Genomic DNA, 21,505 nt, shown 5'->3' with positions numbered 1-21,505 from the left:
ACTCCCCCGGCGCTGAGTCTCCACCCCGTCGGCCCGGCGCGCATGTCCGGCGGCATCGGGATGTTCGTCTGGAACAGGAGTCAGGACTCCTGTTCGTGGAGCGAACGGCGGCCGAAGCCGTTGGCCGCCGCCTCGTCTCCGGGGAAGCGTTCTGCCATGGCGACGGCGGGGCTGGGCGGGCTCGGGAGAGGTAGAGGGAGGGGCTGGGCAGCGGCGCTCGGGAGAGGTAGGGAGAGGGAGGGGCTGGACGGCGGCGAGGGGCGGGGCTGGTGTGGGCACAGGCGAGTGGAGGCCACCGGCTTTTATAGCTGCGTCGTGCCCGTGTGTACGCGTGCGAGGGAGGGGAGGCGTCGGCGCGCCGTCCCGTGAGGAATCAATGGCAAGGCTAACCGGTGGTAGCTTTGCCATTGATTCCCCGCGGGAACCGAGGTCGTTGGGGGAAGACGAGGCGCCGAGTCCCTGACGCGGCTGGCCCGTGTCTTTTTCGCGCCAAAACAGCTCGCCCCGCCGCCCCCCGGGCGCCCCCAGCGCATCGGGTTCGGCCTGAATCCGCCGGCGCTGTTTTCAGTCCAAGCCGGCGAAAATCGGATTTCTGGGATGTGACTGAGCCGTTTTTTCGGAACCAGCGCGAAAAAATCGTTTGGGGAAGCCTTCCTGGGGCGTGGCTGGAGATGTCCTTAGTGGCCAGCACGACTGGGTCGAGCTCGGTCAAGTCTCGTCTCTCTCCCCTGTTCCTACTGGACTAGATCAGCCGATGGCGACGGCGCGGGCCGAGAGCGGGCCGGCGAGATAGCGCACGCCTCCGCACTCTCCCCTCCCCTCGCCGCGGCCCATGGACGCTCTCGCGCCCGCCCCCACCCGCCGCCGCCTCCTCGCCGGCGCGGCCGCCGCCACCGCCGGCTACGGCCTCTACCGCCTCTACCTCCACCACCGCCGCCGCATCGCCGCGGCGCTCTCCCTCGCCGACGCGCTCTCGCAGGCCGGCTCCGACCTGGCCGACTTCCTCCGCTCCGACTCCGACCAGGTGCCCCGCAGCCTGCGCCAGCTCTCCAAGCTCGCCGCCTCCGACCACGTCTCCTCCGCCGCCTCCGCCCTCTCCGAGTCGCTCGCCTCGGGGGCCCTCCGCGCCTTCTCCTCCCACCGGGCCCCGGATCCTTCCTCCCCGCCGCTGCACGACCGGATCTTGGACCGCCTCCTTTCCCCCGCCGGCGCCGGGTTCGCCTCCGCCGTCCTCGGGAGCTTCGCCAGGAACCTCGTGCTCTCCTGCCGTGATCCCGAGGCCCCGCCCCGCGCCCCCGGCCAGCCGGACTGGCTCGCCGCGCTGTGCAGCGACAGGGGCAAGGAGGCCGCCGCGGAGCTCGTCCGGGTGTTCGTCAGCACCGCCGTCGCCGCCTACCTCGACAGGACCGCCGCCGTGCGCACCTCCGACCAGGTGCTCGCCGGCGTCTCTAACCCCAAGCACGACGCCAAGCTCAAGGACCTGCTCGTGTCCGTCTGCAACGGCGCCGTCGAGACGTTCGTCAGGACCTCGCGGCAGGTCACAAAGGAGGCCTCCATTTCTCGGGCTGAAGCAGCAGTGGCGGCGCGAGAGGTCTGCAATTCAGGTCCTAGCTGTGTAATGGAGAGAGTATCGACCACGTTGGCCATGCCAAGCAACCGGAGGTTTGTGCTGGATGTTACTGGCAGGGTCACCGCCGAGATGGTCCGGTCATTCCTCGAGTTCTCGACTCAGCGCGTGTCCGCTGGTGCACGAAAGAGCATTGTCATTGCCCGGGATGAAATCACCGAAAGGGGTCTTGTCGCGGTCAAGTACCTGAGCGCCAAGTCCATGGCCATCTTCACCTTATGCCTCACAATGTGCATGCACATTTCGGTTGGAATGAGGTTCCCGTTGCCGGCCTAGGCATAGCCTGGTGTGGACTTCAAGGTGACATTGTTCCAGTTATCCTGATTGTAGTTGGAAAGTAAAGTATGTAGATTGCAAATTGATCGTTTGCTACTGCTAGCCTTTTTTGTGCTGTTGACTAGCATTTGGAAGCAGAAATCTGTTGGAATTGTAGTTGTTGGTTTGTTGTTTGTGATAGTTTGATAGGGAGTATATAGGCCACGAATGGATAATTTTGCAACTTTAGTGTAAGGTTTCATATGTATTATGGTGTTGTATCCTAGTGTCTTTGCCATCTTTTCTGAAGGAAGTAGGTGTCAGTATCTTATTGATGCTGACTAGTGATGTTCTTCAGCACTCTGTGTGTGGATAAGCTATTTTGGGCAACAATAGCATGAAACTTGTCCACTTATGTTTTTCATTCTCTTTTTGCCTTGATTTGGGGAAAAGCAAATATGAATTGATCAGAGATTTGTGCCTGGATATTTTGCGTTCTGACTTCTCTTCTTAGTAGTGTTTTTATTCTAGTTCAGTTGTTGAATGTAATGTGTCATTTATAAGTTGGGAAAATAGATAATTGCATATGTCCTCTTGAATCAGTTCAACTGGATGATGTAATCATTGATATGGACATATGGTCTATTATAGCTGTCTATCGGCAGTTGACCTTTGATCATTAGGTAGTGATGTTCCTTTTCGAGCCATGCGACTGAAGTCATATGTGTCCTCTCTATCCACTATTAGAGGAAAATACTCAGTAGACTGGGTTTCTCGACTCCTCACTTTCCTTTACCATAACATCCAGATTGCTACTGAAAGGAAAAAGAATCCAGATTCCAAAGCCTGACTTCTGGTCACAAGAGAAACATGGTTAGATTGATCAATTTGGGTAAAAAGAAGGTATCATTGGGGTGTCTAATGCAATCTTAATTAGTAATGGACATATAACAAGATTAAGTATTGGGAATGGCCATGGGTGGTATAGGGAATGGGTGCGAAACTGGTTTGTATTTCTCATGTGCAGTAGAATATGCATCCATATTGGATCTCTCGTCTCTGCCTGGAAGACTGGCGCCGCCGCTGCCGCTGCGTCTGAGCTACCTATTCCGCTGCACATGTCAATGGGCCCACCGCTGGGCGATTGGCAGTGGCGTTGGGCGCATTTCTGGTCTATGCGTCGTACATGCACCGCACGGTGGCTCGGCCACCTTCTCCACTGCACACTGGTGAGGGTTTCAAATCTGCCAGGCCCTCTCATTAGCAGTAGATAGCAATGCAAACATTTTTTTTTCATTTACTCGCTTATGAGAAGGAGTACCAACATACAGCTATTTGATGTTTACTTGGGAATACACTGCCCAGTTTCTCAAATCAATGTGGAGGATTGGTTCTGACCTCTGCCTTTGCTCTTCCGCTTGCTAGAAATTAAGATTTACAGTCATATAATGATACACTGGTAGCAAAGCAGAATGCTTAGTAAGCCATCAGTCGACAGATCTTGGTACAGAGCTTTGCTCAAATTTCTAAACCTGGTATAACTATTGGCTGCAGATTATTTGGCACAAGGAAAAAACATTTCGGAGATCTGCTGGGAGCTGGAAGTCATTTCTGAAATACTTGTAAGTTGCCATTACCTCAGAATGCTTTCATGTTGATGCACCTTTCCATTGATTTCTGAATGTGCCTCTTCATTAGAATGATCTTACCCAGTATGCCCCAAAGAAGAATGTACTACTCCCTCCGTTCCAAATTACTCGTCGCAGAAATGGATGTATCTAGAACTAAAATACATCTAGATACATACCTGCGACAAGTAATTTGGAACGGAGGGAGTACTTGTGATTGCATTTTAATAGGGAATGTTTTTATCTAATATACTGCTTTAGAAGGTCTGGTCCTGCAAAGTAAGCTGAATTATATACACACAACAGGACAAAATTTCAGCATCATACATCATGATGATTTCTGGTTAAATTCCAATCATATAGCCGCCCCTACAATTTTAGTCCATTTACGGGTCAAATCGGATGGGGTGTAATCAGCTGCCTCAGTTGAAAGTTGAACCAGGTATTGCCCACAGCAAAATGCAGACCAGGAAACGTGGGTTGAATTAAGTGATCACATGGTGTGCTGCAAATGCAAACTAGAATTCCAACTTGATCAGGGCCCCAAGGATAAGGCATGCCCAGAAACCATGGGTTCTGTCAGCCATCAGCCCTTTCATGCCAAAACACATTTGAGACATGCTGGTATGGATGGCTGGTCATATAATTTTTTAGCTTAATGCCTCTAACAGGTGAAGTAATAAGTCTACAGTACATCAACAATCATGGAGCTGGAAGCATTGGCTCCACCGCACCCCTTACTGATAACCAAAAATCTGGTCCCAAAAAAATCTGATCAAATGATTTATCACGTTGTCTGCGTCTGCAATATTGCATGCAGAGCACTCATGGCCTTGTCTCCTGTAGTCCTGCCCACCACCTTTTCTGGTAGCTACACATAACCCATCCCTTGAACTATAAATCCATGATCTGCTCAACACAACTTCTTCATCTGCAAACAACACCGCAATCTGTGAAAAGCTCCATCACACCATCAGAGCAGAAGTGCAATTTAGCCAAGAACACATAACAGCCATGATCTATTCAAAGAAGCTTGCTCAACTTGCCAAGAAGTGGCAGAGGATGGTGGCAATCGGTGGCCAGCAGACTGCAGGACCCGACGGATGCTGCAGCACCACCTCTGTCGCAGACAGGGGCCATTGTGTCATGTACACTGCTGATGGGTCTCGGTTCGAGGTTCCGTTGGTGTACCTTGGCACAATGGTCTTCAGTGAGCTCCTGAGGATGTCTCAAGAGGAATTTGGCTTCTCCAGCGATGGCAAGATCACAGTACCTTTTGATGCTTCTGTGATGGAGTATGTGATGTGTTTGATTAGGAGAGATGCCTCTGAAGAGGTTGAAAAGGCGTTCCTGAGCTCCATAGCAAGGCCTTGCCACAGTGCGAGTTGTGTAGCTTCAGTGAGACTTAATCAGCAATTTGCTGTTTGTAGCTAGTGATAAATGTTTTTGTTCAGTTGAATGTAAATTGAAGAATTGTAGGGAATGAAAGGAATATACTGATTTTCTCTTGTCTTAGCAGACCAGTTGATAATTTCACTGAAAATTTTGACATCCTCATTATTATTTATACCCACATCTTTGGTGTTGGTACTCGCTAAATGTTCTAGATAGGACTCAGTCAGCTAGTAGACTGACCGACTTCATTGCTGAACTTTGTAAGACGTTTGCATGAGTTGAAAATTAGATGTTTAGACATTGTTAAGCAAGAGTTGTTCAGAAAGAAATATGAACCTCTCGCTTTCTGTTTTGTTTGTTTGTATTTCTTTTGTTGTGTAAGTTCCTGTTTTGATCAATGAATTTAGCAGCTTTCCTGCTATTTTCCATCAAAGAGATATGATTGCTTCAGGTTTTAACTGAGATATATGGTCCAGTAGAACTGATTACCGCTCACCAATGATAATAAGCTAGTTGTAGTCCTGTAGGACCGTATAGGAGAGTGTAAGAAGCAGCGACGAAATGGAGCTCACATGAGATGCTACTAATCAAACAGACAACCAGCAAAATATTTTATGAAATTGCCGGGCAAGCTGTTCACTTATTTGAACCACTAAACGCATTAAAACTGGCTGTTCAGAAACAATGGGCATGGAAAACCGTCAGACTATGTATCTCACTCTGAGGGGATACCCAAATATTTAAATAATTTATATCTCATCTCCTGCAGAACTGTTCCTCACTGTTCACATGTTGGACCCAACTTACATGTAGTCCTCATGAAGCATGCCCCTGATCCATTAAGCAGGTCAGTATGGCGGCACATTGTGATATCCAATTGCCCAAACACTACCACTGCTGTCTGTAACAAGTGCCAAAGGGGCCTCTAAACATTGCATGTTTGAAGCTCATGGCCTTGTCCCTTGCCAGCTTGCTTTGATAGCTCCACTTAAGCTGCATGCCTATCTTCCGCCCACCTATAAATATTCAGCTCTGAACCACAGGTTCCATCCACAAGCAAAGCACTACCACTAGCTTAGCACTCGACACAAAACTCTGAGCTTTCTGCCAAGAAAGAATGTGATACAACCATGGTCAGTGCCAAGAGACTTTCTCAAATGGCAAGGAAGTGGCAAAGAGTGGCAGCCATCGGGAGGAAGAGGCTCATGTGGACTTCAGCAAAAGAAGTCGATGAGTGCTGCACGTCTGTGGCAGTGAAGGGCCACTGCGCCATGTACACTGCTGACGGGAGGCGGTTTGAGGTGCCATTGGCGTACCTCAGCACGATGATCATCGGGGAGCTCCTGAGGATGTCTCAGGAGGAGTTTGGCTTCACAAGCGATGGAAGGATAACCCTGCCTTGTGATGCAGCTGTGATGGACTATGTCATGTGCTTGCTCAGAAGGAACACATCAGAAGAGGTAGAGAGAGCTTTCTTGAGCTCTGTGGTGAGACCTTGCCACTATGGAAATGGTTTGGAGCCATCTATTGGAGTTAGCCAGCAAGTAGCTGTTTCTGGCTTCTGAGGATTCAGTGTTCGTTTTACCTTCTTTTGTCTGTCCATCCTTTTGGATGATGTAAATAGTTCTATGTAGGAGATAGGAAATGAAAGAATCATATGGCAAGTTGACCATTTGACTCTTGTCTTGACTTCTGTCTGCTTAGTTCCTCAATTCTGTTTGTCTGGCGAATTAAGATAAGGCTCTATTGCGTAAGGCAGCAAACTTCAGACTAAAGTTGATGCAAGCACACCAAACTTTGAACAGAGGTTGGTACTAGTTTAGCAAAATGGTATGCAATCATGGCCATGTAAAGTTATCTTTTGCAATAACTGTTACAAGTTACAACCTCTTAATCACCAATTTTATTCTAGGCGGTCAAAACTAAAAAAGAAGGCAAGAAAATCCTGTTCATAGGAAACTGTAAGAACAAAATGTGAAGTGGAGTTCACATATGAGATGCTGCTAATCAAACAGACCATCAACTAATTAAAGAAGTGATGTGAGATTATTGAGCAAGCTATTTGGACCACTGAAGACCTTGAATCTGGTGGTTCAGCAACAACTCTTTATGGTCATAGCCAACTTTGAGACTATATCTCCCACCTCAGGGGCCACCCTATATATGTAACCAGGATATAAGCAAGCAGTCAAATAATTTGTATCATGATGCACAATCACAAGAGAGTATACATTGTCAGTGATCATGTGACAGATCCTTGCACAAACTGAATGCAAACTAAGAAATTCTGAATAGATATGGCTAAATCTTGTATAACTATTGCCTGCAGGTTATTTGACATGGGGATGCAGTATTTCCAAGATCCGCCAAGGGCCAGAAGTTACTCTCACAATGCTTGTAAGCTCCCATTACCTCTGAATGTTTTCATTTTTTCACATGCATAAGTTGATTTCAGACTCTGCTTTTTCTATAGACTATTCTGAAAACAAGGTCTCAAAGTAGGATGTAGTTGTGATTGCGTTTTATGGATTGTCCTGCTTGTGTACTGTTTCAGAGGATCCAATCCTGCATACACAGCTGAATGATATCCAACATTTTAACATGATACATCATGATGGCACCCAGGTTATGACTTGATTGAAATTAAGTGGATACAATAAAAAAATAAGTTAAATTAGACTACTTACTATTTCAGTCTACTAATATATTCTGTGTATATGCAAAGATAATATAATACAAAAACTCTAAGGTGCCGTAGAAAAATTATATGTTATTTCTTTTATTTTCTATATCGGAGGGGTTTGTTCGAAGAATATCAAATAGATGCACTAGAATTTTGGTCTATTTAGGTGCCCCTATAGATCCAGCAGTCTTGTTTTAAAGTTGAAACAATACACAATATCCAGAGGAAAATGAAAACCAGGAAACATGGCTTGAACGAAGCAATCGCGTGACCCCACTGTGAATGCAAATTATATATTGAATGCTGACATGTTCAGGGCCAGAAGCATAGGTGGTACACATGAACCATGAGTTCTACCAGTCTTCTCACGCTGCAACACATTCGAGACATGGTGATATGGAGGGCTGATCCATGAAAAGTATCTTAGCTTTTTTAACCATTGCGCGCGCCAGTACTACAGTACACTTTCATTTAACCAGTATTGGTTGCTGCATCACATGCCATACAACTGGCCTCATCAAAATCTTATCAAATCAGACTGTCTCTTCAGCATTGCACATGCCATGTTTATAGCCTTGTCTCCTGTGGTCCTGTCCACACTTGTGCTCATAGCTACACCTAACCCTTCTACTGCTCTCTTCCTTCAAATATAAATTCACAGTTTGCTCACACAACCACTTCATCCACGAACAAGATAGCAATCTAAGCATCACACCTTCCTAAGAAAAAGAGCATTTTAGGAAGAACACCACAGAACCATGATTTCCAAAGAAGCTGGCTCAACTGGCTAAGAAGTTGCAGAGGCTGGTGGCAGTTGGTGGCCAGGAGACTGCAGACACTGACGGATGCTGCAGCACCGGTTCCGTTGCAGACAGGGGCCATTGTGTTGTGTACACCGCCGATGGATCGCGGTTTGAGGTCCCATTGGCTTACGTTAGCACAATTGTCTTCAGAGAGCTCCTACGGATATCTCGGGAGGAGTTTGGCTTCACCTGCAATGGCAAGATCACATTGCCCTGTGATGCCTCTATGATGGTATACAGTGCGAGTTGTTTGGCGCCATCAGCTGGATTTTATCAGCAACTTTCTGTTTGTAGCTAGTAGTATATGTTTTTGTTCAATTAGATGTCAATTGTCAGGACAATAGGAAATACAACAAAGATACCTATTTTCTCATCTTAGCGGACTGCTGTGAATTTTCTGGAAATGTCAGTTTCCTGTGATTATTCCATCAGCATCTTTTGTGTTACTACTCGCTCTTGATAAGATTCAGCAAGCTTTCTTGTGAAAAAGAAGTCAGCCTGCTAGTCAGTCAATTAGTTTCGTTGATGAATTTTGTAAGACGTTTGAATAACTTGAAAAAATAGTCAACGAAGAATTTGAAGCTGCACTTACGTTTGCCAAATTGTCAAGCAATGATGAAAGAAGAAAAAACTAAGGGCTTAAACCTTGATTACATAAGTGTCAAAAAGATGAACTTGAACTGGAACCAACCACGACATGAACCTCCTTTCTTTTGTTCCATTTGCTTGTTTCTCGTCTGATCGTGTTGTAAATTCCTGATCTGAGTAATGAACTTGGCAGCTCTCCTGCTATATTGGAAAAAGAGATACGATTGCCTTGAGTTTCAACCTAGAAATGTGGTCTACATCTGCAATGCTAGCTAGGTGTTGTTTTGTTAAGCAGCGCTTTGGTTGTTGCGAGACTAGCAACTTGCTGGACAGTTCATACGGTCTGCATGAGTTCTTAGTCCCTGCTACTTCCTTATAGGATCCTAATGAAAAGCACAATTTTGTGCTGGATCGGGGCATTATATTAGTAATCCCATTTGGACGGATTTATCAGATTGGGGGATATTATTGCTTGGCAATTTTGTAAATTCACTCAAATGACTAAACCTGGTATAACTATTGGCTGCAGATTATTTGGCACGAGGACAGCATTTGAGAGATCTGCCGAGGGCTGGAAGTCATTTCTGTAATACTTGTAAGTTCCCATTACCTCACAATGCTTTCATGTTTACGCGCTTATTCATTAATTTCTGAATGTGCCTCTTCATTAGAATGATAATCTGACCCAGTATGTCCCAAAGAAGAACGTACTTGCGATTTTATTTTAGTTAAGGGATGTTTTCTCGAGCACTGCTTTAGAAGGTCTGGTCCTGCAACCTAAGCTGAAATATATATGCACAATGGGACAAAATTTCAACATCATGAAATGGGAGTTCACATGAGATGCTACTAATCAAACAGACAACCAGCAAAAGGTTTTATGAAATTGCCAGGCAAGTTGTTCACTTGTTTGGACCACTGAACACATTAAAACTGGTTGTTCAGAAACAATGGGCGTGCAAAACTGTCGGACTATGTATCTCAATCTCAGAGGATATCTAGATCTTCCAATAATATCAAGATATCCTCCCACAGAACTGTCTCTCACTGTTCACATGTTGGACCCAACTTTTACATGTAGTCCTCATGAAGCATGCCCCTGACCCATTAAGCAGGCCGGTATGGCGGCACGTTGTGATATCCAATCACCCAAACACTACCACTATTGGCTCCAACAGGTGCCAAAGAGCAAAGGGGTAGCCTCTAAACATTGCATGTTCGAAGCTCATGGCCTTGTCCCTTGCCAGCTTGCTTTGATAGCTGCACTTAAGCTGCATGCATATCTTCCCCCACCTATAAATACATCAGCTCTGAACCACTGGTTCCATCCACAAGCAAAGCACTACCACTAGCTTAGCACTCGACACAAAACTCTGAGCTTTCTGCCAAGAAAGAAGGTGATACAACCATGGTCAGTGCCAAGAGACTTTCTCAGATGATAAGGAAGTGGCAAAGAGTGGCAGCCATCAGGAGGAAGAGGCTCATGTGGACTTCAGCAAAAGAAGTCGATGAGTGCTGCACGTCAGTGGCAGTGAAGGGCCACTGCGCCATGTACACTGCTGACGGGAGGCGGTTTGAGGTGCCATTGGCGTACCTCAGCACGACGATCATCGGGGAGCTCCTGAGGATGTCTCAGGATGAGTTTGGCTTCACAAGCGATGGAAGGATAACCCTGCCTTGTGATGCAGCTCTGATGGACTATGTCATGTGCTTGCTCAGAAGGAACACATCAGAAGAGGTAGAGAGAGCTTTCTTGAGCTCTGTGGTGAGACCTTGCCACTATGGAAATGGTTTGGAGCCATCCATGGGAGTTAGCCAGCAAGTAGCTGTTTCTGGCTTCTGAGGATTCAGTGTTCGTTTTACCTTCTTTTTACTGTCCATCCTTTTGGATGATGTGAATAGTTCTATGTAGGAGATAGGAAATGAAAGAATCATATGGCAAGTTGACCATTTGACTCTCGTCTTGACTCCTGACTGCTTAGTTTCATAACTCTTCTTTCTGCAACGAATTAAGCTAAAGGGTCTATTGTGTAAGACAAGGAAGTTCAGACTATACTTGATGAGTCTGGCATGCTGATTTTTGCAAGCACACCAAAAATTGAACAGAACTTGGTACTAGTTTAGCAAAATGGTATGGAATCATGGTCATGTAAAGTTATCTTTTGCAATAACTGTTAGAACCTCTTGCAGATCACCAACCTTATTTTAGGCGGTTAAAACTAAAAAAAAGAACTAAGAAATCCTGATAAAATCTTACAGGAAACTGTAAGAACAACAAGCGAACTGGAGTTCACATATGAGATGTTGCTAATGAAACAGACCATCAACTAAAGAGGTGGTGTGAGATTATTGAGCAAGTTGTTTGGACCACTGAAGACCTTGAATCTGCTGGTTCAGCAACAACTCATTATGGGCATAACCAACTGTCAGATTATATATCTCCATCTTAGGGTCCACCCTATATATTTTACCAGGATGTGCTCAAGCACTCAAATAATTTGTATCATGATGCACAATCACAAGAGAGTATACAGTGTGAGTGATCATGTGACAGATCCTTGCACAAACTGAATGCAAACTAAGAAATTATGACCAGTTGGCTAAATCTTGTATAACTATTGCCTGCAGGTTATTTCACATGGGGATGCGGCATTTCCAAGATACACTGAAGTTATTCTCGCAATGCTTGTAAGCTGCCATTACCTCTGAATGCTTTCATGTTTTCGCATGTATTAAGTTGATTTCAGACTCTTCTTTTTCTATAGACTATTCTGAAATACAATGTCTCAACGTAGGATGTACTTGTGGTTGCATTTTGATATGGATTGTCCTTCTTGTGTACTGTTTCAGAGGATCTGATCCTGCACACTCAGCTGAATGATATCCAACATTTTAACATCATACATCATGATGGCACCAGGTTATGACTTGATTGAAATTAAGTGGATGCAATGTTTTTTTTAATTAGACTACTTACTGTTCCAGTCTACTAATCTATTCTATGTATATTCAAAGATAATACTCCATCATGATGTATAATAGAACGCCCTGATCCGGTATAATAGTAAGATTCTAAAGTGTCACAGAAAAAATTATATGTACTGGATCGGGGCGTTCTATTAGTATTACCGATTTGGACGGATTTATCAGATTAGGGGTATTATTGTTTGGCAGTTTTTTAAGCTCATTCATGAACCTTTCTCCTGCCCACTTGAACATTTCTTTGTAAATTTCTGGGTCTGAGGCCATGTAGCTGTAAAGAAGAATATGTTGACTTGTTCTGTTCAAGTCCTAAAAGCAACCAGTCATTTAGCTCCGCAGAAATATATACACCGGAGGAACAATGTTTCTAACTATTTTTCGATTGCTTAATCGGTTGCAAAACTAAAATTCTTTGCATCCTCTTTCCTGTTTCCAACATCGAACTACTTCACATACAAAAGTACAGAAAATGATGACAATTAGCAACTGCAGAGAATAACATGTTGGCTCCCACAGGTGGAGCTGCATGGTAGCATGGCACCACCATGGAGCCAAGGAACACTTACAGTAGGACATGCATTCATGTTGGATCACTTGCCACTGCCTGGAAGACTGACGCCGCCACCGCCGCCACGTCCGGCACATGTCAGTGGGTCCTTCGTTGGGCGATTGGCGGTGGGGTCCTTCGTCCGGCACGTTTCTGGTCTACGCATCGTAGGTGCGCTGCGTGATGGCTCGACCACCTCCTCCACTTCACACTCCGGTGAGGGTTTCAAATCTGTCATGCCGGCTCATGAGCAGTGGATAGCGACACAAACAATTTCTTTTCAGTTACTCTCGTACGAGAAGTCGAGAAGGAGTACGTCGTACAGCTATTTGATGTTTGCTTGGGAATACACTGCCTAATTTCTCAAATCACTGTGGATGATTGCTTCTGACCTCTGCCTTTGCTCTTCTGCTCACTAGAAATTAAGATTCACAGTCATATAATGATGCACTGGTAACACAGTAGAATGCTTAGTAAGCTATCATTTGACATATGTTGATACAGAGCTGTGCTCAAATGGCTAAACCTGGTATAACTATTGGCTGCAGATTATTTGGCATGAGGACACAGCATTCCGGAGATCTGCCGAGGACTGGAAGTCATTTCTGAAATACTTGTAAGTTGTCATTACCTCAGAATGCTTTCATGTTTATGCACCTATATATTGATTTCTGAATGTGCCTCGCCATTAGAATGATAATCTGACCCAGTATGTCCCAAAGAAGAATGTACTTGCGATTGCATTTTAATAGGGGGTGTTTTCTCGAGTACCGCTTTAGAAGGTCTGGTCCTGCAAACCTAAGCTGAATTATATACGCACAATGGGACAACATTTCAACATCATACATCATTATATTGCCCTATTTAAATTTCAATCATATAACCGCCCCTAGAATTTTAGCCCATTTAGGGGTTGAATCGGACTGGTCAGAATCAGATGCCACGGTTGTAAGTTGGAACCAGGTACTACCCACAGCAAAGCACAGACCAGAAAATGCGTGTCGAATGAAGTGATCACATGGTGTGCTGCAAATGCAAACTAGAATATACCTCTTGATATTGTAGCAAGTTGCCTGAGTTGCATACCAACTTGATCAGGGCCCCAAGGATAAGGCATGCCCACAAGCCATGGTCCCCATCAGGCAGCCTTCTCATGCCAAAACACACTTGAGACAGGGTGGTATGGATGGCTGGTCCTGTATAATTTTTTTAGCTTAATGCCTCTAGCAGTTGAAGGAATCAGTACTACAGTAGAGCAGCAATCACCCAACTAGAAGTATTTGCTCCATCCCTCACCGATAACCAAAAATCTGATCCCCCAAAATATTTGATCAAATCATTTATCACATTGTCTGCAGCTGCAACATTGCATGCGGAGCACTCATGGCCTTGTCTCCTGCAGCTCCCGCCCCACCATCTTTTCTGGTAGCTACACATGACCCACTCCTTCGACTATAAACCCATGACCCGCGCAACACAACTTCTACATCTCCAAACGACACAGCAATCTGTGCAAAAGTGTATCACACCATCAGAGCCAAAGTGCATTTTAGCCAAGAACACATAGCAACCATGATCCATTCAAAGAAGCTTGCTCAGCTTGCCAAGAAGTGCCAGAGGCTGGTGGCAGCTGGTGGCCAGCAGACTGCAGACACCGACGGATGCTGCAGCACTGCCTCTGTTGCAGACAGGGGTCACTGTGTCATGTACACTGTTGATGGATCACGGTTCGAGGTCCCTTTGGTGTACCTTGGCACAATGGTCTTCGGCGAGCTCCTGAGGATGTCTCAAGAGGAATTTGGCTTCTCTAGTGATGGCAAGATCAAATTACCTTTTGATGCCTCTGTGATGGCCTATGTGATGTGTTTGATTAGGAGAGAGGCCTCTGAAGAGGTTGAGAAGGCGTTCCTGAGCTCCATAGCAAGGCCTTGCCACAGTGCGAGTTATGTGGCTTCAGTGAAACTTAATCAGCAATTTGCTGTTTGTAGCTAGTGATAAATGTTTTGTTCAGTTGAATGTAAATTATAAGAGTTGTAGGAATGCAAGGAAGATACATATTTTCTCATCTTAGCAGATCAGTGTGATATTTTCGCTGAAAATCTTGAATTACTCATGATTATTTACATCCACATCTTTGGTGTTCGTACTTCTCTAAATGTTCTAGATAGGACTCAGGCAGCCAGTAGACTGACCGACTTCATTGCTGAACTTTGAAAGACGTTTGCATAAGTTAAAAATTAGATGATTAGGCATTGTTAAGCAAGTGTCCAGAAAGAAGTACGGACCTCTCGTCTTCTGTTTTGTTTGTTTTGTCTTTCTTTTGTTGTTGTGTAAGTTTCTGCTTTGGTCAATGGATTTAGCAGGTTTCCTTCTATTTTTCAGAAAGAGATACGACTACTTCAAGTCTCAACTGAGAAATATTGTCCAGTAGAACTGCTTACCACTCAATAATGACAATAAGTTTTCAGTCCAAAAATAAAACGACAGCAAGTTAGTTGTAGTCCAGTAGGTCTATATTGTGGAGTGTAAGAAGCAGCGACCAAATGGAGTTCACATGAGATGCTACTAATCAAACAGACAACCAGCAAAAGATTTTATGAAATTGCCAGGCAAGTTGTTCACTTGTTTGGACTTTGGACAGTAAACACATTAAAACTGGTTGTTCAGAAACAATGGGCGTGGAAAACCGTCAGACTATGTATCTCAATCTCAGGCGATATCCAGATCTTTAAATAATTGATATCTCATTTCCCACAGAACTGTCTCTCACTGTTCACATGTTGGACCCAACTTACATGTAGTCCTCATGAAGCATGCCCCTGATCCATTGAGCAGGCCAGTATGACGGCACATTGTGATATCCAATCACCCAAGCACTACCACTATTGGCTCCAACAGGCACCAAAGAGCAAAGGGGTAGCCTCTAAACATTGCATGTTCGAAGCTCATGGCCTTGTCCCTTGCCAGCTCGCTTTGATAGCTGCACTTAAGCTGCATGCATATCTCCCCCCACCTATAAATACATCAGCTCTGAACCGCCGGTTCCATCCACAAGCAAAGCACTGCTGCTAGCGTAACACTTGACATAAAACTCTGAACTTTCTGCCAAGAAAGGAGATACGACCATGGTCAGTGCCAAGAGACTTTCTCAGATGATAAAGAAGTGGCACAGAGTGGCAGCCATTGGGAGGAAGAGGCTCATGCGGACTTCAGCAAAAGAAGTTGATGAGTGCTGCACGTCAGTGGCAGTGAAGGGCCACTGCGCCATGTACACTGCTGACGGGTTGCGGTTTGAGGTGCCATTGGTGTACCTCAGCACGACGATCATCGGGGAGCTCCTGAGGATGTCTCAGGATGAGTTTGGCTTCACAAGAGATGGAAGGATCACACTGCCTTGTGATGCAGCCATGATGGACTATGTCATGTGCTTGCTCAGAAGGAACGCGTCAGAAGAGGTAGAGACAGCTTTCTTGAGCTCTGTGGTGAGACCTTGCCACTATGGAAATGGTTTGGAGCCATCCATGGGAGTTAGCCAGCAAGTAGCTGTTTCTGGCTTCTGAGGATTCAGTGTTCGTTTTACCTTCTTTTTTCTGTCCATCCTTTTGGATGATGTAAATAGTTCTATGTAGGAGATAGGGAATGAAAGAATCATATTGGAAGTTGACTATTTGACTCTCGTCTTGACTCCTGACTGCTTAGTTCCATAACTCTTATTTTTGCGACGAATTTAGCTAAGGTTCTATTGTGTAAGACAAGGAAGTTCAGACTAAAGTTGATGAGTCTGGCATGCTGATTAGCACACCAAAAATCGAACAGAACTTGTTACTAGTTCAGCAAATGGTATGGAATCATGGTCATGTAAAGTTATCTTTTGCAGTAAGTGTTAGAACCTCTCGCAGATCACTAATCTTATTCTAGGCGCTCAAAACTAAAAAAATAAGGTAAGAAAATCCTGTTAAGGCCTCCTTTGGTTCATAGGGTAGGAAAATCGTAGGAATAGGAAAGTCATAGGAAATGAGATGACATGTATCTCAAATCCTATGAGTAGGAATAGGAAAGAAGATGCCCTTTGATTCACATCATAGGATTTTTTTTCATTGAGTCTAGGCTAATGTTTATTTTCCTATGAAATGTGGAGGATAGGAAGAATTCCTCCATAGGAATAGGGTTCCATTCCTACAAACCAAAGGGCTCTAAAGGAATTTTTCCTATAGAAATCCTATCCTATGAAATTCCTACAAGATTCCTCTAAACCAAAGGAGGCCTAAATTTTTATAGGAAACTGTAAGAACATAATGTGAAGTGGAGTTCACATATGAGATGCTGCTAATCAAACAGACCATCAACTAAAGAGGTGACGTGAGATTATTGAGCAAGTTGTTTGGACCACCGACGACCTTGAATCTGGTGGTTCAGCAACAACTGTTATGGGCATAACCAACTTTCAGACTATATATCAGGGGCCACCCTCTGTATATTTAACCAGGATTTAATCAATCATTTAAATAATTTGTATCATGTTGCACGATCACAAGAGAGTATACATTGATAGTGATTATGTGGCAGATCCTTGCACAATCACAAGAGAGTATATATTGATAGAGAGTATACTAAGAAAGTGTGACCAGATGGCTAAATCTTGTACAACTATTGCCTGCAGGTATTTGACACGGGAACGTGGCATTTCCGAGATCTGCTGAGGGCCAAAAGTTACTCTTGCAATGTTTGTAAGCTGCCAGTATCTCTGAATCCTTTCAGCTTTCCACATGTATAAGTTGATTTTAGACTGCTTTTTCTATATCATATTCTGTCATGCAATGTCTCAAAGTAGGATGTACCTGTGATTGCGTTTTAATATGGATTGTCTTTCTTGTGTGCTGTTTCTTAGAGGATCTGATTTTGCACACACAGCTGAATGATATATAAGCAATTAGGTAACACTTTGACATCCAATAGATGCACTATATTTTGGGTCTAGGTCTCATTTTAAGTTGAAACAAGACAAGTAATGCCCACAGGAACATGAAGACCAGGAAACATGGCTCGAACGAAGTAATCACATGACGCACTGCAAATGCAAAATATATATTCCTACAAGTTGCTTGTACTGAATACCGATATGTTCAGGCCAGAAGTATAGACAGTGCACATAAACCATGGGCTCTATCAGTCTTCACACGCTTCAACACATTTGAGACATGGTGATATGGAGGGCTGGTCCATGAAAAATATCTTAGCTTTTCTAACCATTTCGCGTGCCAGTACTACAGTACACTATCATTCAACCAGTATTGGTTGCTGCATCACATGCCATACAGCTGGTCTCATCAAAATCTTATCAAATCACACTGTCTCTTCAGCATTGCACATGCCATGTTTATACCCTTGTCTCATGTGGTCCTGTCCACACTTGTGCTCGTAGCCACACCTAACCCTTCTACTGCTCTCTTCCTTCAAATATAAATCCACAGCTTGCTCACACAGCCACTTCATCCATGAATAAGATAGCAATCTAAGCATCACACCTTCCTGAGAAAAAGAGCATTTTAGGAAGGACACCACAGAATCATGATTCATCCAAAGAAGCTGGCTCAACTGGCTAAGAAGTTGCAGAGGCTGGTGGCAGCCGGTGGCCAGGAGACTGCAGACACCGATGGATGCTGCAGCACTGCTTCTGTTGCAGACAAGGGCCATTGTGTCGTGTACACCGCTGATGGATCACGGTTCGAGGTCCCATTGGCTTACCTTGGCACAGTGGACTTCAGAGAGCTCCTACGGATGTCTCAAGAGGAGTTTGGTTTCACCTGCGACGGCAAGATCACATTGCCCTGTGATGCCTCTGTGCTGGAGTATGTGATGTGTTTGATTAGGAGAGATGCCTCTGAAGAGGTCGAGAAGGCATTCCTGAGCTCCATAGTGAGGCCTTGCTACACTGCGAGTTGTTTGCCTTCATCAGCTGGATTTTATCAGCAATTTTCTGTTTGTAGCTAGTGGTACATGTTTTTTTTCAGTTAGATTGTCAGTTGTCAGGACAATAGGAAATGCAACAGAGATCCTATTTTCTCATCTTAGCAGACCAGTGAATTTTCTGAAAATGTCAGTTTCCTGTGATTATTCACATCTGCATCTTTTGCATTGCTACTTGTTAAATGTTCTTGATAAGACTAGCAAGCTTTCTTGTAAAAAAGAAGTCATCCTGCTAGTCAGTCAATTGGTTTCGTTGATGAATTTTGGAAGATGTTTGCATAACTTGAAAACATAGTCAACGGGGAATTTGAAGCTACACTTATGTTTGCCAAATTCTCAAGCACTGATGAAAAAAGATAAAACAGAGGGCTTACACCTCGATTATACATAATAGTGTCAAAAAGTTGAACTTGAACTGGAACCAACCACTGTATGAGCCTCCTTTTGTTCCATTTGCTTGTCTTTCGTCTGATCTTGTTGTAAATTCCTGCTCTGAGTAATGAACTTGGCAGCTCTCTTGATATATTGGAAAAAGAGATACCATTGCCTTGAGTCTCAACTGAGAAATGTGGTCTACATCTGCAATGCTAGCTAGGTATTGTTTTGTTAAGCAGCGCTTTGGTTGTTGCGAGTCTAGCAACTTGCTGGATAGTTCATACGGTCTGCATGATTTCTTAGTCCCAGCTACTCTCCTCATAGAATCCTAACGAGAAGCTCAATTTTGTACTGGATCGGGCATTCTATTAGTAAACCCATGTGGATGGATTTACCAGATTAGGGGATATATTGTTTGGCAGTTTTTTAAGCTCATTGAGAAACATTTATCCTGCCCATTTGAACGTTTCTTTGTAAATTTTTGGTCTGAGGCCACGTAACTGCGCAGAAGAATTCTTTGACTTGTTCTGTTCAAGTCCTAAAAGCGACTAGTCATTTATGTCCGCAGAAATATATATGCTGGAGGAATGATGTTTGTAACCATTTTTCGATTGCTTAATCGGTTGCAAAACTAAAATTCTTTGCATAGAGCATCTTCTTTCCTATTCCCTACTTTGAACTACTTTACATACAGAAGTACAAAACATGATGACAATTAGCAATTACAGACAATAACATGTTGGCTAACTCCCACAGGTGGAGCTGCATAGTAGCATGGCATCACCATGGAGCTAAGGAACGCCGCCTCCATCTCAGCGGAGGCACTTCTCCTGAGCAAGGACATGGCGTACTCCATCACCATGGCGTCACAGGGCAGCTTGATCCCTCCTTCACGGCCTGCGAAACCAAACACCTCTTCGGACATCCGCGGGAGCTCACTTAAGACCACCGTGCTGAGGTATGCCAATGGCAGCACGAACCGTCCCCCGTCAGTGGTGTACATGACACAGTGGCCCTTTCCTGCCACTGCTGTTGAGCACCCATCGACTTCTGTTTTTTTTTTGCGGGTGGCATCGACTTCTGTTGTTGTCGTCATGGTAAGCCGCTTCCTCTCGAGAGCTGCTGCCCTCTGCCACTTCTTTGCTAGCTGAGCAATTCTCCTGGAGTTGATCATGGTTGGTTCTTTTTTGCTGGGAGTGCAGATGCTTTGTTTGTGGATGAAGTGATGCTGTTTTGAGGCCACTGGACCAAGAATTTATAGCTCGAGATATGAGCCCTGTCAAGTGCCATTGATGATTGGGTAAGGGGACAAGGCCACGAGGTTCATTTGTGCAATGCTGCAAGCAGATTAAGGATTATGTATTTCTATGGGCCAAATCTTTGGTGCATGATGGATACTGCCATAGTGGCACGTCTGGTGGATAAGTGACACGAGGACCCCATGCAAACTGGGTTCCAGCATTGTGCAATGAGATATTGGCAGACAAGCCTTGTGCAGGCATCTTGGGCCCAGCCTTCTGATGGATGGGCTACGGCTTATTCGGAATCTTGTGTTATGAGAGTGACACCGTCAAGGATTAGCTACTTATGCCTAGTTGCACGAGTAATGATTTCACAATGATAAGGGGATCCAAGTCTTGCACTCTGCAATTCATCAACGCTGAGATTGCAGCAATCAGTTGGAGGGCCAGTGCCATGGGGCTAGCTAGCTAGCATGGTTTGCACTTCAATGTAAATCATTAACATCTTGATTAGGTTTGATGGGGACTACATTAACTGATGCAATACGAGCAAGTTGCTGAACAGTTCCATATACTGATAATTAATGGCCTACCTGACTTCTAAGTGGCATCCATTTCTCAGCGCCTTCTCCGCGTTTTCCTGTGGATCGAAAACCAGCTGGAAGCTTGCAAAACATGGGTCCCGTAAATTTAGCTGAAAGTCATGTTTGACAGGTATGGACAAGTTTTATGTTGCACACTTCCCTTTGAGCATTTTCAGGCCTACTGCCTTCTGTTAAGTCTCATTTTATCCTTTCAAGGTCGTTCAATTTATACGTAACAGCTAGACATGACCAATTATTTACTCAAAAAATTGATCTGTAGTTTGTACTGCTAAATGAAAATTTGCTCTTCCACTTTTGGATTTTATGCAAAAAAAAGATATAACAGCTGATATGCCCTGTCTGCCTGGTGAACATCTTTTAATGTATTTAAAACAAGAACACCCTCAGTAATTGCAGAAAATTGCTTCTGTAATATGCATTATCTGAGAGAACTGCATATATTATAGATCATAGAACAGTGGAAGAGTTTTGAGTTGCTGTTAATTTTCTTGAAATTATTACTTCAATAAATATAATTCTTTGGTTTATTTAGCATATAATAGAATCACATATTGCTTCTCTTAATGGTAGTGTTGCTTGTCAGGTGTTAGCTGCTATGAGCTACTCCCTCTGTCCCATAATGTAAGACGTTTTTGCAAGCTATGTTAGCTTGTAAAAACGTCTTACATTATGGGACGGAGGGAGTAGACATTGGTTTTCTGAAGCCTGAGGTTGTAGTATGGTCCAATTCTATGTAGTTGTAGGTAAGGGGACTCCGTAAGATGCAACACGCTTGGTGTGCTAATATGCAACTTCCATTCTCTAGTGTT

At 44.4% G+C, this 21,505-nt stretch overlaps 6 protein-coding genes across 9 annotated transcripts; all 6 read left to right on the top strand.

The window, feature by feature from the left end:
• The first annotated feature begins 702 nt into the window (after positions 1-702).
• Positions 703-2,368, top strand: LOC125510313 (protein PHLOEM PROTEIN 2-LIKE A10-like). Its single transcript, XM_048675465.1, has one exon. It carries the CDS (start codon positions 833-835, stop codon positions 1,901-1,903), a length of 1,071 nt encoding a protein of 356 aa, XP_048531422.1. The 5' UTR covers positions 703-832; the 3' UTR covers positions 1,904-2,368.
• A 146-nt stretch (positions 2,369-2,514) lies between these two features.
• On the top strand, positions 2,515-19,743 carry LOC125510314 (auxin-responsive protein SAUR36-like). 4 transcript variants are annotated; one of them, XM_048675469.1, is made up of 8 exons: positions 2,515-3,111; positions 3,437-3,504; positions 7,235-7,302; positions 9,509-9,574; positions 11,608-11,667; positions 11,830-11,899; positions 12,478-12,724; positions 13,057-14,586. In XM_048675469.1, the coding sequence occupies exon 8, from the start codon at positions 14,081-14,083 to the stop codon at positions 14,498-14,500; it is 420 nt and encodes a 139-aa protein (XP_048531426.1). In that variant the 5' UTR covers positions 2,515-3,111; positions 3,437-3,504; positions 7,235-7,302; positions 9,509-9,574; positions 11,608-11,667; positions 11,830-11,899; positions 12,478-12,724; positions 13,057-14,080; the 3' UTR covers positions 14,501-14,586. The 4 variants fall into 4 exon arrangements, with proteins under 4 accessions (XP_048531426.1, XP_048531424.1, XP_048531425.1 ...); XM_048675467.1 differs by lacking the exons at positions 12,478-12,724; positions 13,057-14,586 and having other exon boundaries at positions 11,830-12,470; XM_048675468.1 differs by lacking the exons at positions 11,608-11,667; positions 11,830-11,899; positions 12,478-12,724; positions 13,057-14,586 and adding an exon at positions 19,607-19,743.
• LOC125510320 (auxin-responsive protein SAUR36-like) lies at positions 3,729-5,032 on the top strand. The gene has a single exon (XM_048675475.1). It carries the CDS (start codon positions 4,525-4,527, stop codon positions 4,942-4,944), a length of 420 nt encoding a protein of 139 aa, XP_048531432.1. The 5' UTR covers positions 3,729-4,524; the 3' UTR covers positions 4,945-5,032.
• Positions 5,960-6,711, top strand: LOC125510316 (auxin-responsive protein SAUR36-like). The gene has a single exon (XM_048675470.1). The coding sequence runs from the start codon at positions 6,036-6,038 to the stop codon at positions 6,468-6,470; it is 435 nt and encodes a 144-aa protein (XP_048531427.1). The 5' UTR covers positions 5,960-6,035; the 3' UTR covers positions 6,471-6,711.
• On the top strand, positions 9,606-10,942 carry LOC125510317 (auxin-responsive protein SAUR36-like). Its single transcript, XM_048675471.1, has one exon. It carries the CDS (start codon positions 10,388-10,390, stop codon positions 10,820-10,822), a length of 435 nt encoding a protein of 144 aa, XP_048531428.1. The 5' UTR covers positions 9,606-10,387; the 3' UTR covers positions 10,823-10,942.
• LOC125510318 (auxin-responsive protein SAUR36-like) lies at positions 15,053-16,175 on the top strand. Its single transcript, XM_048675473.1, has one exon. It carries the CDS (start codon positions 15,634-15,636, stop codon positions 16,066-16,068), a length of 435 nt encoding a protein of 144 aa, XP_048531430.1. The 5' UTR covers positions 15,053-15,633; the 3' UTR covers positions 16,069-16,175.
• Positions 19,744-21,505: the final 1,762 nt, after the last annotated feature.

This window comes from Triticum urartu, chromosome 5 (assembly GCF_003073215.2).
Source record: "Triticum urartu cultivar G1812 chromosome 5, Tu2.1, whole genome shotgun sequence".
Lineage (NCBI taxonomy): Eukaryota > Viridiplantae > Streptophyta > Magnoliopsida > Poales > Poaceae > Triticum > Triticum urartu.
Note: the sequence above shows the minus strand (reverse complement) of the source record. Positions and strands in the feature narration are given on the sequence as shown.